Source organism: Epinephelus fuscoguttatus, linkage group LG21 (assembly GCF_011397635.1).
Source record: "Epinephelus fuscoguttatus linkage group LG21, E.fuscoguttatus.final_Chr_v1".
Classification (NCBI taxonomy): domain Eukaryota; kingdom Metazoa; phylum Chordata; class Actinopteri; order Perciformes; family Serranidae; genus Epinephelus; species Epinephelus fuscoguttatus.
In genome coordinates, this window is record NC_064772.1 from 34,328,089 (window position 1) to 34,343,489 (window position 15,401).

At 42.8% G+C, this 15,401-nt stretch overlaps 1 protein-coding gene across 4 annotated transcripts in view; it reads right to left on the reverse strand.

Annotated features, from left to right (window-relative positions):
* Positions 1 to 15,401, reverse strand: part of zcchc2 (zinc finger, CCHC domain containing 2) — a 39,718-nt gene that overhangs the window by 16,912 nt on the left and 7,405 nt on the right. For all 4 annotated transcript variants that reach the window (XR_007448265.1, XM_049565489.1, XM_049565488.1 and 1 more), the window contains exons 4-6: positions 8,934 to 9,005; positions 6,503 to 6,603; positions 2,361 to 2,464 (exon numbers count right to left, since the gene is read on the reverse strand). Coding sequence is in view for 3 of the 4 variants with exons in the window: in XM_049565489.1 (XP_049421446.1) it covers positions 2,361 to 2,464; positions 6,503 to 6,603; positions 8,934 to 9,005 (277 nt within the window). In the remaining variant the exon portion in view is untranslated. The remainder of the gene's footprint in view (positions 1 to 2,360; positions 2,465 to 6,502; positions 6,604 to 8,933; positions 9,006 to 15,401) is intronic.

A 15,401-nucleotide genomic window follows, 5' to 3' on the forward strand; every position in this document is an offset into this window, starting at 1 on the left:
TGGGGACTTGTGTTGCTGTAGATTTATGACAGCACAGGTTTTCCCAGCAGCCACCGTTTTTGGTTTACTGCTTCATTCTTTGAGGACACCTACAGATGCGCTTTGAGTCGTGACATCCAGTTTGTGTGTGTGGATGAAGAGTGTACAATGATACATGTTCTTCCTTTGTCTTAAATCTGATAAATAATTTGTCCTGCATGCTGGAAGTCAAGATAACTACTTAAATATTTATTTGATGATTAAATAAACACAGTATAGGTGTTGTTGTAAAACAGTATGAGGACAGACAACCATTCACACTCACATTCACACCTACGGACAATTTAGAGTCACCAGTTAACCTGCATGTCTTTGGACTGTGGGAGGAAGCTGGAGCACCTGGAGGAAACCCACGCTGACACGGGGAGAACATGCAAACCCCGACCCTGGATACGAACCAGGAATGCTAATGACAAAGCTAACCACTGCACCAGCGTGCCGCCACGAACAACAGTGCCTTTGTTCTATATGTTAAATGAACAGTATACTAAACTGAAAATTAAAGTGAATCTCAAAGAAATGCAGTGATTTGCTTTAGAGGATGAGAACAGTGAGCACACTCTGAAGCAGGAGAGCATAGTATTCTTGTGAGGAGGTCAGATCAGTGAGACAGCTTTAATTTGCTTCTGTAGACTTTAAAGGCACCGAGTCAAGAGAAGAGAACTACTGAACAAACATAAAAAAGGAGCACATGTTTTAAAGGAAATAAACATTCCTTGTGATTGCAACTTCATGGACATTCACTCATGTGCTTTGGCTACGCTGAAGACATAACAGATGTGGAATGTTCGCAGAGTGGATGTATTTTTTACTGGCTATGCCTGCTGGGCACATACAGCGTAGGGTTGTGTGTGTTAATAGTGTTAGCATGTTGTATTTGTTTGGAAAACGTGTTTAGTACAAGATAGCTGTTTTGTCAGTGAACACTGTGAGCTGTAATGGAGCTGAATTTTGTAATGTTACCTTTGTTAAATGTTGCTGTTGTCCCTGGCTTCATATGAGTAGAGGAAAAAGTCTGCTAGCTGCTAGGCTAATTTACAGAATGTAAAATGCCATAGGCTTGTGCTAATAACATTAGCATGTTGTATTTGTTGTTGTTGGGGGAAATGTGTCCAGATAAAGACAAGTGTTTGTCTGTGAATGCTGCGAGTTATAGTGAAGCTGATTTGTGTACTTGTGTTTGAAACTGTCTCTATTAAAGGATAACTTAGGTATTTTTCAACCTGGGCCCTATTTCCCCATGTGTATGTGCGTATGATTCATAGGTACAACTCGTTCTAAAATTGGTTCAGTATTGAGGGAGGTGGATGCAGCTGGGAGCTGTGAAACGAGCTAAAATGGTAACGGGGGCAAATGCGTCCCGTATAAGTTTGAGCATTAAAAGTCCTTTTTTCCACCACTGACTGGTTCAGATTGTCAGTGCTATCTCTGTAAATAGCATACTAAGCGTTCCCTTACCCTTCACTTGCTCTGGGCTGTGACGTCATCTCACGAGAGCTTTGCTTGTTGCCGAAAGAAAACAGAGGAGCCATGCAGAGCGCCGTTCCAAGTGGCGCTGGTTGTCCCGGAGTACAGTTGAGAGTTTTACTGCATCGATTGAAAACAATGGTTCGTGTTTGTGCTTATCCGAATTGCAAGAACAGGATGTCGCGCAACACCCCGTACAGCTTTCATAGGCTGCCTTTGTTGGACGGCGAGATGCTGAAGTTGGGTCTGGGTCTGCAGTGCTCACTTCTCCCAAGATGACTACTGCCAGCTGAAGAAGAGAAGACATCCAATCCCGAAACACCTCTTCCTCAAGAAAACGGCTGTCCCACGAGTAGAGAGAGCTACAGACACAGTGGAGCAAAGCTCTCGCGAGATGACATCACACACAGCCCAGAGGTCAGGGAAACACTTAGTATGTTATTTACAGAGATAGCACTGGCGATCTGAACTGGTCAATGGCGAAAAAAAGCACTTTTAATGCTCAAACTTATACGGGACGCATTTGCCCCCGTTACCGTTTTAGCTCGTTTAGCGGCTCCTGGCTGCATCCGCCTCCCTCAATACTGAACCAATTTTATAACGAGTTGTACCTATGAATCATACGCACACATACATGGGGAAATAGGGCCCAGGTTGAAAAATACCGAAGTTATCCTTTAAGCCATGTTTAATGTGTGTTCACAAAAACCTACACCGCCCACTAGTGTTCAGGAGGTGTAACCGCAGAGTGACACTGACACACCACCGCACAAGCACAAGTGTTCACAAAGGCGTAGGCCACGTGCGTAAGGTCTGCCGCACAAGTATAAATCCCCCTGTAGTCTGATACTCACATCTGCAGCATGTAGGTTTTGTAGAGTAACTGGAGTCACAATTGAAGAAGCTGCAGACCTTCCTGGTCTGTCTGAAGACAGGAGGAGCAGACAGGAACCTTTCCCTAAAGGCAGGCAGAGGAAAATCTGGCTGAGAATTATTACATAACACAGCAAAATAATTACAATGCATTAAGGACAGGCAGCTGAGCAAAACTCAAAACATATTCACATTCAAGTAACACTCGGTAACAATATCATCTAGACACTTTTTTCTTTCATTTTCTCAACATATTTATGTCCCGTTTGTGTTCCATGTTGCTTCCATACAAGTCCTCAATGCAAGGTTTGACTGGAGTTTGCATATCTGATACAAATGAGAGTACTTCTTTTACATGTATTTGTTTTTGTGTCTATAAGGAAGAAGGAATCATGTGAAAATGACTTCACAATAAGCCACAGTTTCATAGTTAAAAACGTCCACTGATCAATGGACGCATACATGTTTTTTCATATCAACATATCTGTCTTTAAAGTGCAATAAAAACAAGCTTGCAACCATCTGTAAAAGCAACAACAACATACTGTGGTTAAAATAATAAAGCAAAAAGCTGGAGTCCCATGAAAGGAGAGAGGAGCACAAGCATGCAGTAAGAGCATGGGCTGGGCTACTGGTGAAAAGCTGGAGTTCAGGCAGATGAGTTTCACTTTCCTCAGTCTCACTTCACACGAAATGAAACTTATGGACATCATGCTGTGTCAGAGTGTGTGAGTGTGTGCGTGAGAGATTGTCAGTCTTGAACAATAACACTAAGGTCCCTTTTCTAGCATGTCTGACACAGCGTGTTGTCGACAAATCTGTAAACGTATCTGAGGGAGATAATCATGTAATGTTAGTGAAGCTGCACTTTACAGCGCAGAGGTCTCCCCGGGGGGGCGCGGAGGAAGAAACATTAGGCAAAAGACACTACATGTGGAGAAAGGGGCATGCTGTTGTTTTGAACACAACAGGAAGTGAGTAATTATAGTTTGACCAGCTGTTTTGGCCTGCTCACTGACACATTTCAGCAGCAGTGGTACGTTAAAATCCTCGGAGCCTGATAGCCCCAATTTGTGTCAAAGAGTCCCAGTCCTTCACAGAGTCAGGACTCAGTCCACACTGTCAGACATTGAAAACTCGTCCTCTAGATTAACAATCATTTCTGATCTGGTGATTTCTTGGCATGCTGCTACTCATAAACTCGCCACCAATGCAGTCTATCTGGTTGAACAATACTAACAGGCTGCAGATCTTCAATCACAACAGTTTTGTGACAACCAACTGCTCTTTCACATCAAACACACAGTAACTGTAGTTGTTATTTATTTATTACAGACAGGAAATGACCCTGAAAAACAAAGGGGTAAAAGGACGCAGACGTTGACCTCTTGTTCTCAGAGAACTCAGAATAACAGAATGAAATGACGGCAGTCAGGACTGTGGTTCATGCTCAGTCAGTGTTTTCATGTGCTCCTACATGGTGAGTGCCAGAGAACACCAGGCAACATCACAGAGTCCAGACAAGCCCTTTATGTTTGACTGGTGGAAATTAATTTATTTTAACTCTATCTATCCATGAATGTATTAAACAGAGCAGGATGACTGGCCACTGAACCTCACTCAAGGAAATCAATTGATGAATGCATTATGGAAAACTTGTTTATCTTAAGCTCTGTCTATGTATCCAGACATTTTTCCCCTATGTGTAATTTTTTTTGTCCACACGACCTTGTTTTACAAAATATCTCTGTCTACCCAAACACACTAAACCGACTCCAAACGCTTATGTGTGCAGTGTTCACACAGATAGTGGCGTTGCTGTGGCGCTGCTTCAGAGCTGCCTGCTGCTCTGACTACTGACATCTACAACTGAAAGCTGATAGTCCACATATTTATGAAGCCATGCAGCCACCGATGACACATGGCCTCGCCTTAACAAATGAAGGGATTCTGTCAACAGAAATGCTGTCAGGGGACCTTTATTTTGAAATGGAAACAGAAAGCGTTGAGTCAAAAATAATACATGAAAACGCACATAATGTAGAAAAAAATAGGCGAGCCGTGAGACACCTTTTCTCTAGATGTTCCGTACCTGTGGCCCGGGCGTTAGCTGTCTAAATCTGTGTACAAGCTAGGGGTGGGCGATATATATCGTTAACGATAATATCATCGTTTTAACGATGTGCAAATTTACATTATCGAGTATGCAAATGACTTCACAAAAACAACTGAAAACACACATTGAAACCAGGTTGAAACCCCACACATTCACTGAACAAGAGTTACGTAACTTGCGTGCAGCAGCACGCCGCAGTATGCCTAGGTGGTCACATGATCTCTCACTGGCACCTTCCCGGCAGGTTAGCCTGCTGCTAAACAAACATTAGCGAGACAACATGGCAACACCGCCCACGGTGGGTCAACTGTAGTGATAGGTCCCAGCCTGTCAGGTGGGAACTAAGGTCATGCTGTATTGTGTTGCAGGGGAACAATTAAAGGGTTGCTCAAGTACCTGAAGCCTGCGTGGTTCATGAGTGGTTTGCATTTATACCAATGAATAACTGAACATGGTGTCAGACGTAAAGCGACATGCAAAAGTGTCTAGTTTTCAGTCGGGAACGTTCGCAGTACCAGAAGACCATCTACGGAGCTACCTAGCCTAGCCACAGTTAGCTGAACGAAGCGGCAATATGGCACAGTTTCAAGTCTCCATGCCAGAAAAGTTCACCTTCAAGGCTGAAGACTGACCTAAATGGATTAAACGCTTCGATAGATTCCGCACTGCTTCTGGATTGGAGACGCAAGCAGAAGAGAATCGCAGGAATGTGATCTTTGAGAGAGCAAAGTTTAATCAGCGGCATCAAGAAACGGGTGAGATGGCCGACAGTTTCATTACGGCGCTGCACTGCCTGGTGGAGCACTGTGGTTACGGGGCTCTACATGATGAGATGGTGAGGGACAAGCTTGTGGTGAGTTTGCGGGACAAACGCCTATGTGAACAGTTGCAAATGGACGCGGAATTGATGCTACAAAAGGCCGTCACCAGAGTCAAACAGAGCGAGCAGGTAAAAAAGCAGCAAGAAATGTTAAGAACATTTTTCCTTTAAAACTCTGTGTCCATTAATATCATCCTTGAGAAACAATTAATGAGCTATAACTCAGGCTGTTAAAAACACATATTTAAAAGAATATCGTCTAATTATTTTTATCGTCAAAATCCCCCAAAATATCGAGATATTATTTTTGTCCATATCGCACACCCCTAGTACAAGCTAATATTACCTTTTTCAAAATACCTGCTTGAGATCTCAACATCACTGATTCCCGTTTAATTTAAGTACGAAGAAGCTCACTTAAACATGCGAGTTATGCTCCTTTCACTCCTCATCAGCAACAATCCCACTCTGGAAGGTGTTCCACCATCTGCTGGTTCAACCGGTTCTGATCCAAAACCATAATTTCTAATGGACTTTAAACCCCAGATGTTGAGGTGGAGCAAAAACACTGGGGTGCAGCTGACGGATCTGTTCCTCCATTAAGTGGTGAGTTAATGTAAAGTTGTCATTAGACCAAAATAGCAAACAAAATATTAGCAAACCAGTAGTCCGCCATTGTTATTGTGGTTTCCAGTGTTTGCTCATTGCACAAAGCATCAATAGGCAGGCGAGATTTGAGAAGATTACATAATTGCTATCCAAACCTTTTACAAGTCCACATGGAAAAACAGTAAACAGAGTTCTGATAAATCTTCACCTTAGAGGGTGCTTTAAAAAATCCATATTTTAGTGAACTAAAACTCAGTTTGCGTGTGGACAAGAGGTGCAAATGCAGAGGAAAATATCCATTTACAAAAGTATCTGGATACGTATAGACAGGGCCTTCATCAGCAGGTTAAAAAGCATGATTATACAGTTCCTTTTTTGTTTATCAAAATAAATCATATTCACAATTTAATATAAATAACCCTCAATTTTTTTTAATTTTGAGAACACTCTTTAAATAGTAAAGCCAGATATATCACAATATAGACTAAAACTAATCAGTAGTGGAAACTGTGGTGTCAGTCTTGCAATAACCCTAACTCCAACACATTAGGTGTATATCTGGGTTAAATGTAGAGTACCTGAGGTTCTTCTCCACCTCCCTGCTCTCGTTCCGGTCCCCCTGGTTCAGAAGCCTCAGGATGCTCTTCTCAAAGGACTCAGTGCACTGATCCTTAGGAAGCTGCGGGGAAAACAAGAGGGAGAGTAAACAACAGGAAGTATACATTGTTTGCACGAATAAATAACTCATTATCCGTCTCAACAACAACAGAGGTAAGCTAGGAGTGAAGCAACTTTCATGTAAATGTGTCAAATCTGGTGTCAAATGTAATTCAGCTTCAGTGTTGTTGAATGACGCTTTAGCAAAAGAATCTGTCGGCATGTCTAAACTTATTGTTTGAAACAGGCTTTTCTGCTTGGACCAATCACTTCATTATCAGAGTTAGTACTTGGAATTTTGCAAAATCTCTTCTACACTGTACTTAAAACTGCTGAAGGTGATGAATCAAGACAAATATATTCACCCTTGTGTGGCTAGATTATTAACAGAGAGACAGAATTAAGAAAAGACTGCATGAGGAAATTGTACGGTACTTTGATCACTGCACCACCGAGGGAGGAATGAAGCTAAGAAACCCATTTGTACCAGTAAAATCTTTGTGACCTTGTTCTCAACTGCCAAAACTTCTTTAATGTCTTGCCCCCTCTGTGTCTTCTCAACAATCATTCCACTCTATAACAGACAGAAGCAACAAAACAGACAAGCTGTCTCTCTGGATCATTTGGTCTTAATAAGGCAATAGAGTAGCTAAATGGGCCTTTTTTACCGTATTCACAGGTGTTACTAATTGCAATTACAATGGCTTTGTTCTATTCAAGAGTCCCAGTAAGCCATGACAGTGTGACAACATTAACGTTACCAAGACAATACAACTGAAGCAGCTGCATGGAATTAAGCCACAACACATTTTATCATTTACAGTTGTGATTTTCCTACTGTGACGTGTCAAAATGTACTCTGTGGAAAAGTCTTCTTCATGTGCTTGTGTCTGCTGTAAAAAAAGTTCCTCATTAAGACCAAATAACACAGATAGAGAAACATGAAGACAGATTTTAAGTGAGAAATTGTCTCATTGATTGTTTGCATCTGTCTGTTATAGCAGGGAATGACTGTTGAGGAGACAGAGGGAGTGTGCAAGAAACTTTAAAGGGAAGCTAAAGGGATAGTGCACCCAAAAATGAAAATTCAGCCATTATCTACTCACCCATATGCCGAGGGAGGCTCAGGTGAAGTTTTAGAGTCCTCACATCACTTGCGGAGATCCAAGGGGAGAGGAGGTAGCAACACAACTCCACCTAATGCAGGCTGACGGCGCCCCAGATTCAAACGTCCAAAAACACGTAATTGAAACCACAAAATATCTCCATACTGCTCGTCCGTAGTGATCCAAGTGTCCTGAAGCCCCGACATAAAAAGCTGTTTGGAAATATGTCATCTGAACTCTGTTTTTAGCCTCATTGTAGCCTGCAGCTCTGAATGCTTCTGTGTACATCAAGCTCACGTGTGTGCGCCAGACCAGCGAAAGCATGTGAACACACATGAAGGCGGTGCCCACGTCTCACGGTATCGTGCAAGCGCACACATGTGAGCGCTGTCTACATTGAGGCAGTTAGAGCTACAGGCTACAATGAGGCTAAAAACAGAGTTCAAATGACGTTTTTCCAAACAACTTTTTATGTCGGGGCTTCAGGACACTTGGATCACTACGGACGAGCAGTATGGAGATATTTTGTGGTTTCAATTATGCGTTTTTGGACGTTTGAATCTGGGGCGCTGTCAGCCTCCATTAGGTGGAGTTGTGCCGCTACCTCCTCTCCCCTTGGATCTCCGCAAGGGATGTGAGGACTCTAAAACTTCACCTGAGCCTCCCTCGGTATATGGGTGAGTAGATAATGGCTGAATTTTCACTTTTGGGTGCGCTATCCCTTTAAAATCAAAAATGTGTATTTTTTCCTTTTACCTATAGTGCTGTTTATCAGTCTAGATTGTTTTGGTGTGAGTTGCTGAGTTTTGGAGATATCGGCTGCAGAGATGCCTTCTGTCCAGTATAATGGAACTAGATGTCACTCAGCTTGTGGTGCTCAAAGCGCCAAAATAACATATATCTGAAAAACACAACAGAAATGTCTCTTTCCAGAAATCATGACCCAGTTCCTCCTTGTTGAAGGAAGTTTCATGTAGGAACTATTTTCTGTTTATCGAACTCCACTGCTGACAACAAGGTCTGTGGATTATCTTGAGTAATGGGGTCATGATTTGTGCAAAGAGACATTCCTGTGAGGTTTTTCAAATATATCTTTCGGCACTTTGAGTACCACAAGTCGAGTGACATCTAGTTCCATTATACTGGAGAGAAGGCAGCAACGCGTACCAAAACAATCTTGATAGATAAATACTACTACATGTAAGAGGACGAATATGTAGTTTTGATTGAGAACAGAAGTAGTTACCTTAAGAAGAAAATTCTCCAGTTCCAGATGGGTTTTGGTCACACAACTTGAGGAGGAGTCTGACCACTTCACCTGAAACACAGCAGAGGACATGCTCCATCACTACGCTGACTACAGGGAGAAATCTGACAACAGCAATGCCAAAAAGGAAATGGGGCTTTGCTAGCAGTTCATGGTACAATGTCACCCAAGAAAGTAAAATCACATACCCAAAAAATTACATCATACTGATTGACTGTAGACAAGGGAAGCGCTTCCTGTATGACATCATGCACTAATCCTTCAGTTTATTCTGCTTGCTGCTTCGCTATTGTCTTGTTTTGGCAATACCCACCCTACTCTGCACTCATGTGTCCTGACCACAGACTGTATATATTTAGTGAGTTTGCAGGGGACACCAGAGAAACCGACACAAAGGGCTGAGAAAAGAGCTGAGAGACAGAGGACAGTAGAGACAGAGACATACTGATGTCACAGGTTATCTGCAGGACATGTTCATGCTCTAATGTCCCCAAAAATGACAAGTCTTCATTTAGGTCTGTTATTGTTATTGTTTATATTACTGTCTTTTATTTATTATGCTTTTACTGACTGAAAAATATATTTTGGAATTCTGTTTTTGAATTATGGACCGAGCCAGAGAGCCAACTGAAACAGGCCGAGAAAGAGAAATGCATGGAAGAGGAGAGAGAAACAGAGGGGGCAACAGGTCGACTGATGATGTCATGTTATTGGAGGACATGTTCAAATGTCGCAAAGTCTTCAAAAAAAAAAAAAAAAAAGCGCGAAAAAACTGAAAAAAGTTTTGATTGAAGTCTGTTATTTTATAATAAATAGTTAAACTGAACATATTTTGCTGCCTGTTTGTCTGACAGTTTCTCTGATCATCAAAATCTGAGGATAGCTTCAATGAAGTGAAACTTTATTTTGATGTAAAGTAACTATTAAGTAGCTTGCCCAACACTGCAGAAACATAAGACAACGAACACCCACACAACACCAAAATGACTCCACATTCATACAGTAACTCCGACAAAGCATACTAAGTGCTACGGAAAAAGAAATAAGTCAGAGCAGGCTGGCTCCACACCCTTGACGTCCAAACAAACATGGATGCCTTCTAATCACACTCTATAATCATGTAGATGTGGCATTAGCTACACCCATTGAGAGGCAACATGTGCTGTGGTTATGTAATCGTTGAGACTATAAAACTTGTACTTAACAGAAACGCTCATACTTTTTAACCAATTTCTATTTTGGTCTTAAAACAAAACACACACGACTACACAGCATCTTATTCAATGCTGTATCACAAAAATACCATCACAATGACTCAGTATGTGAGAACTATCTGTGGGGATGCATCACACCAGATGAATTTATAAAGACTATCACAAGTGAGATGATACAGGCTGTATTTATAGCAAAGCTATGCTCAGTTAGGCTTCAGTAAACATACTGTATCTGATGGGAACTGGTCTGGTTTTGCCCATTTTAATGTGGGTCAGGCATTTCAATTGACTTTAATGACCACCCGACCACAGTTAGTGCAATTTTGGTATTTGGAATTTGGTACAGTATGGTATTAAACCAAGACTACAGACTAAGTACTGTGTGGCTCAATTATAAAGGAAACCATGATCACTGGTTTAAGATGGTCTGTTGGCAGACACTGGTGAATCAGTGTTCCCAGGAAAACTGCACTTTACTGAGTAAGTAGATGTAGACCGTAGAGGAAAATATCAATTTTCATTTGCAAGTGGGAAAATATGCGTAACACATGGACAAAGTGTAGCTTTTACAGCCAGTACGGTTACATGACATTTAGAGGAAATGGATTCCGACTAAAACCGGACTTTTAAAATGCATGTAAAAATGTCTGACTGTAATGGTAATGTGGTAAATAAATGGCAATGTGTTCATTCCCTGTATGGCATAGGGAATAAAGAACTTCTTATATATGTTCTCACTGGCTCTAGGGACCCTAAATCGACGCCTACACGGGAGCAGCTCAAGCTGTGAGTATAATGGATGTGAGGCATCGGCAATTACATGCTTAGCCTTCCTACATACAGCATTGTCAAATCTACTGCTGAGTTGTTTCTGTGACTTGCCAATCACCTTCCCAGCAACGCTGACAATGTAGGAGAGCTTGGTTTTGCTCCTTGCACTCAGGTTGCCATACCATGCTGCTTCTGTATGCTATTTCAAGTATGTGCTAGCTAACACTGAAGCTCCTCAGCTTCCTGATGGGATTGGTAGTCGAATTACTCCTGCATGTCTACAGTCAATTGGACCCAAACTAGCCGAGACACTCTGAGTATGCCCCACAGTTTACGCCCAGGGATTTGACCTGGAAGTCAAATAGCATCAAATGCGTAACAGAAGAAGAAGCCGGTAACAACATGGCGAAATCTACATCCAGAGCTGTGCATTTCTGGACAGACGAAATGAACAGACTTGTAACATTGTCCACCATGGTACCAGTTAGCTGCTAGCTAGTGATGGCCAAATGAAGCCTCATGAAGCATTTTCTTTATTTTCTGAGCCCACTAGATGGCGCTGTTTGTTCAACAAAAGGTTGAAAGCACACTGAACTGCCATTCTTTGAGACTTTCTCTTTAAATCATCAAGTGGGCTCAGAAAATAAAGAAAATGCTTCATGAGGCTTCATTTGGCCATCACTACTGCTAGCCATTCTCGGAACCCATCGGCTGTATTCGGCGTCTGACTTCTGGCAGACGGTGATACAGCCTCTGGGGGCAGACCCCCGATTTTTTGGCATTCCAGTTTGATATGGGCGGAGGAGGTGAATTTCCGTTTCCGACTTCCGTTTATAAATATGCTGAACCATTGTGATGGATTCAGAGTTTGCTGTGACGCCAATTATGTTCCGCCTCGTTAGTTCATCGCACTGACCGTTCAACCTGGCAACAACTGCAGCAGGCTCAAACTTGATTGGTCAATATCACGCGCACTACAAACAGCCTACAACCAGAAACCAGGGCTCTTCCGCTCTTCTTCCGGAGGCAAGATCTCTGGGGTTTGCCTACAGACTCTAGATTCACTGAATGTAGAGTCTATATATAGAGACTAGCTGCTAGCTAACCGTAGCTAACTTGTTTGTCAACTGTTTGGTCTGTGACATAACAGGAAATTGGAAAAGGTCCAATACTAACAAGCTCAAAGGGGGCATATCGCCAATAATCAATCAATAAATCGACTCCCCTCCTGTGCTTGTATACTGGGATAAGGACAGTAGTCCAATTAAATGGTCTAGTTGAGCTGTAACTGTAGCTCGACTTAACTGTGCGTGTAAATGTACTGACTGTCTTACAGAAGTGTGAATGTTGAAGAACAGGAAACAGTCAGTGCCAGATTGGCCTGTTCCACTTAAATCAAGCTGGTGATCAGTACTGGTCCCAAAAAGCCTGACCTGAACATCCCTACAGCAGTGTGAGCCTTTTCAAAACGGAGCAGCAGGAAACACAACACTTTGGAGCCATTCATGTACTTAATGGGAACAGAGAGACCACAAATAGCCATTTACTCCCTCCCAGTGGAACCAGCAGCCTCATTTGGCTGCAAGAATCTTTAATATACAGCATTTATATCTATAGATCAAGTACACAGATTATACTATGTTCTGAAATGACACATGCTTGTTAAGCTAATGGCTGTAGTATGAATACATGTGTTACTGTGTGTGTGTGTGTGTGTGTGTGTGTATGCATCAGTGGTTTGTTCCAGTAGAAACAGATGGATAGTGAGAACGGCTCACTGTTGTGAGTGCTGTTGGCTTGGCTGTCGGAGCTCAGTCAAGCCAACAGGACCGTCTCTCCTCACCATCTGTCTGACTGATTTTTGCTTCCTGTAATTGAGCACTAAATACTCCTATTTGTTACTGTGAATCCGTGTTTGGAAATCAATCATTCTGAAAGAGGCCAGCTCGTTAGCAGTGATGAGCTGCCTCACTATGAAACTGGCCCCTGGGATTAGTTTAGTGCGATAGACATTTACGGCAAAACTAAAAAAGAAAATTTGCCCCAACACAGACTCACAGTTGTGCCTTTAAAAATACGGACACATGCAGAACCAGCATTTTTTCTGCATGGTCAAGGAAAATTTGGCTGCCATAACATACAGAGCAGCAGCCCAGTTCAAATCCTGCTTGACCTTTCCAAAAGATGTCACCATGTTGGAGACAAAAAAAACGTACTCCCAGGCTGGCTCTGGTGTAACCAGCACAATGCACCACAGGGAGAAAGTGATGCCAGAAAACAAGAGTAGCTGACACCTTTCAGAAAGCCACTTCATGACCAAACTAGCATATGATGGCTGTTAGCTGATGGATATGGATGATTTATGATGTATTCTGATCTGATAGTGATTCAACGAGGGGAAAGCATAACAACTAACCAATACCACCAATTTTATAAGGAGCAGGAGTCAGTATGGGACTGTCCATCTGTGTGCGCGTGTGTCTGTTGTTACAAAGGGTCTTTGTATTTATAGTCGAACAGCGCAGGTCTGAATATGTTTAATTATGTGGTAATAAAGGCTGGGCGACATGAATGACGATACATGGCGATACATGATGTATACATCTCAGTATTTTTTGGGCTGCATGTTCATTTGTAAGTCAAAGCCACATTTCAGATGTCACAAAATGTGATTAAAATAAAGTGCAAAGACAGGGATCTTCATTCCCTGTTTGAAAATATGCAGCTGCACAAAATGTTAATGAAAAATGATATCAAATAAATAGCAGGGCTGTACGTTAATGTTTTGCACACAGCACTGGAGCTACAGAGGTTTAAAGGTTTGAGCACAGGACACTTAACTATAACATGGGTATGACAGGGTTCCCTGGGTTTTTTCGAGACCAAGGTGGCAAAGGCCTGTGGCGGGGGGGCATCTTGACAGCTCTACTTTTAGATACGGTCCCCCCTCTATTAAATATGAAAGGAGGTCCCCACACGCTTGAGCTTTACACTGCTGACTTGTATCATCAGAACAGACATGTCCTGTGATTTTCAGCCTTTACAGCAGGCACATCCTGACAGCTGAGAATATTACTGTCAGGTATTGTCCCCCCTCTATTAAATATGAAAGGAGGCTGAGGTCTGTTCTGATGATACAAGTCAGTGTTCCTGAAATGTGTGTTTCTCTTCTGTAATACACATTCTACATCTCGGAGGCGATGTCTTTCCACATACGGGCTTCCCTCGCCTTTCGCAGAGCTCCGTGGGAAACAGGAGAAACACAGTCCGAGGGGGAACCAGGATCTGACACAACACCAGAGGGAGAAGCAGGTCTGTGGAGGTGTGCGCTGGACGAAAAAACAAGGGCGTCGCACCGAATGCGTGCCGCTACAGCATGGCTTTGGGTTGTGAGCGCGCATGACGAGTGTCTACATTAAAAGTAATGGGTTTGTGCGTGCAAAAGATGCTACATCTGAACGCCCCGGATGCACACATACACACTTTAACCAAGGCGGCGGCCAAAATCACCCAGGTGGCCCTCCTTTGTCTTAAGGCCCGTTTCCACTGCAGGAACTTCGGGGTAATTTTACGGGGCCGGGGCCGTTGATGCGTGTCTCCACCGCAGGAACCAGCCCCGAAGGACAGAGTTCTGGAACTTTTACAGGGGCTAAACAAGTCCCTGCCTCGGTATAGGTAGTGAGAGCGGCCCCAAAAAACTCCTGGCTGGGGCTTGGAGTTTACTTGGTGCTGATTGGACATACTCAAGGCGGGATGTGACGTCAACAGAAAGCAACAAAATAGCCGGCATTTTTAAAACTCAGCAGACGAGGGTTAGCTCGTTCATAGCTTCCACCGCCATGTAAACCAAGAGACACGCCAGAAACCCAGCAACCACCTCAGCCCCTTCCATGTTGATTATCGTCTTTCTTATGTCTGCTTTCTTCTTCTTACTTCTGCTTCGTACTTCTGCTTCTTCTTCTTTGTTGTTGTTCTTCTTTGTTTGTTTCTTTGCCACGTCGCCCTGGTTAAAATGGCCGTGCAACGATTACGTCACATCCAGAGACTGGTAACTTTACAGGAACCTTCCTCCTATTCCATCGTACAGTGGAGACATGGCAGTTAAGAGGGCCGAGCGAGAGGACGTTCCTGTAAAGTTCCTGCCCCCCAAATAGTACCAGGAACTTCTTCAGTGGAAACGGGCTTTTAGATAGGTAGGGAAAACCCTGTATAAAAGTATCACATAGGCCTAAATCCATTGTAGTTTAAGCAATAGAAAATCTTTGTGGGGGAGTTAAAAAGTTGCTTTCCATGGCCTTTTAAATTAATCTAGTGCTGGAAAATGAGTAATCATTATTATTATGTTATTTAGGCTATTAATCTTATTCATGCACATAACATCAACAGAGAGGCCGAGGGAGGGAAGGAGCGGGAGACACTTCGTTGGTGATGCGCCGTGATCCACCTCACACACCAACTAGCA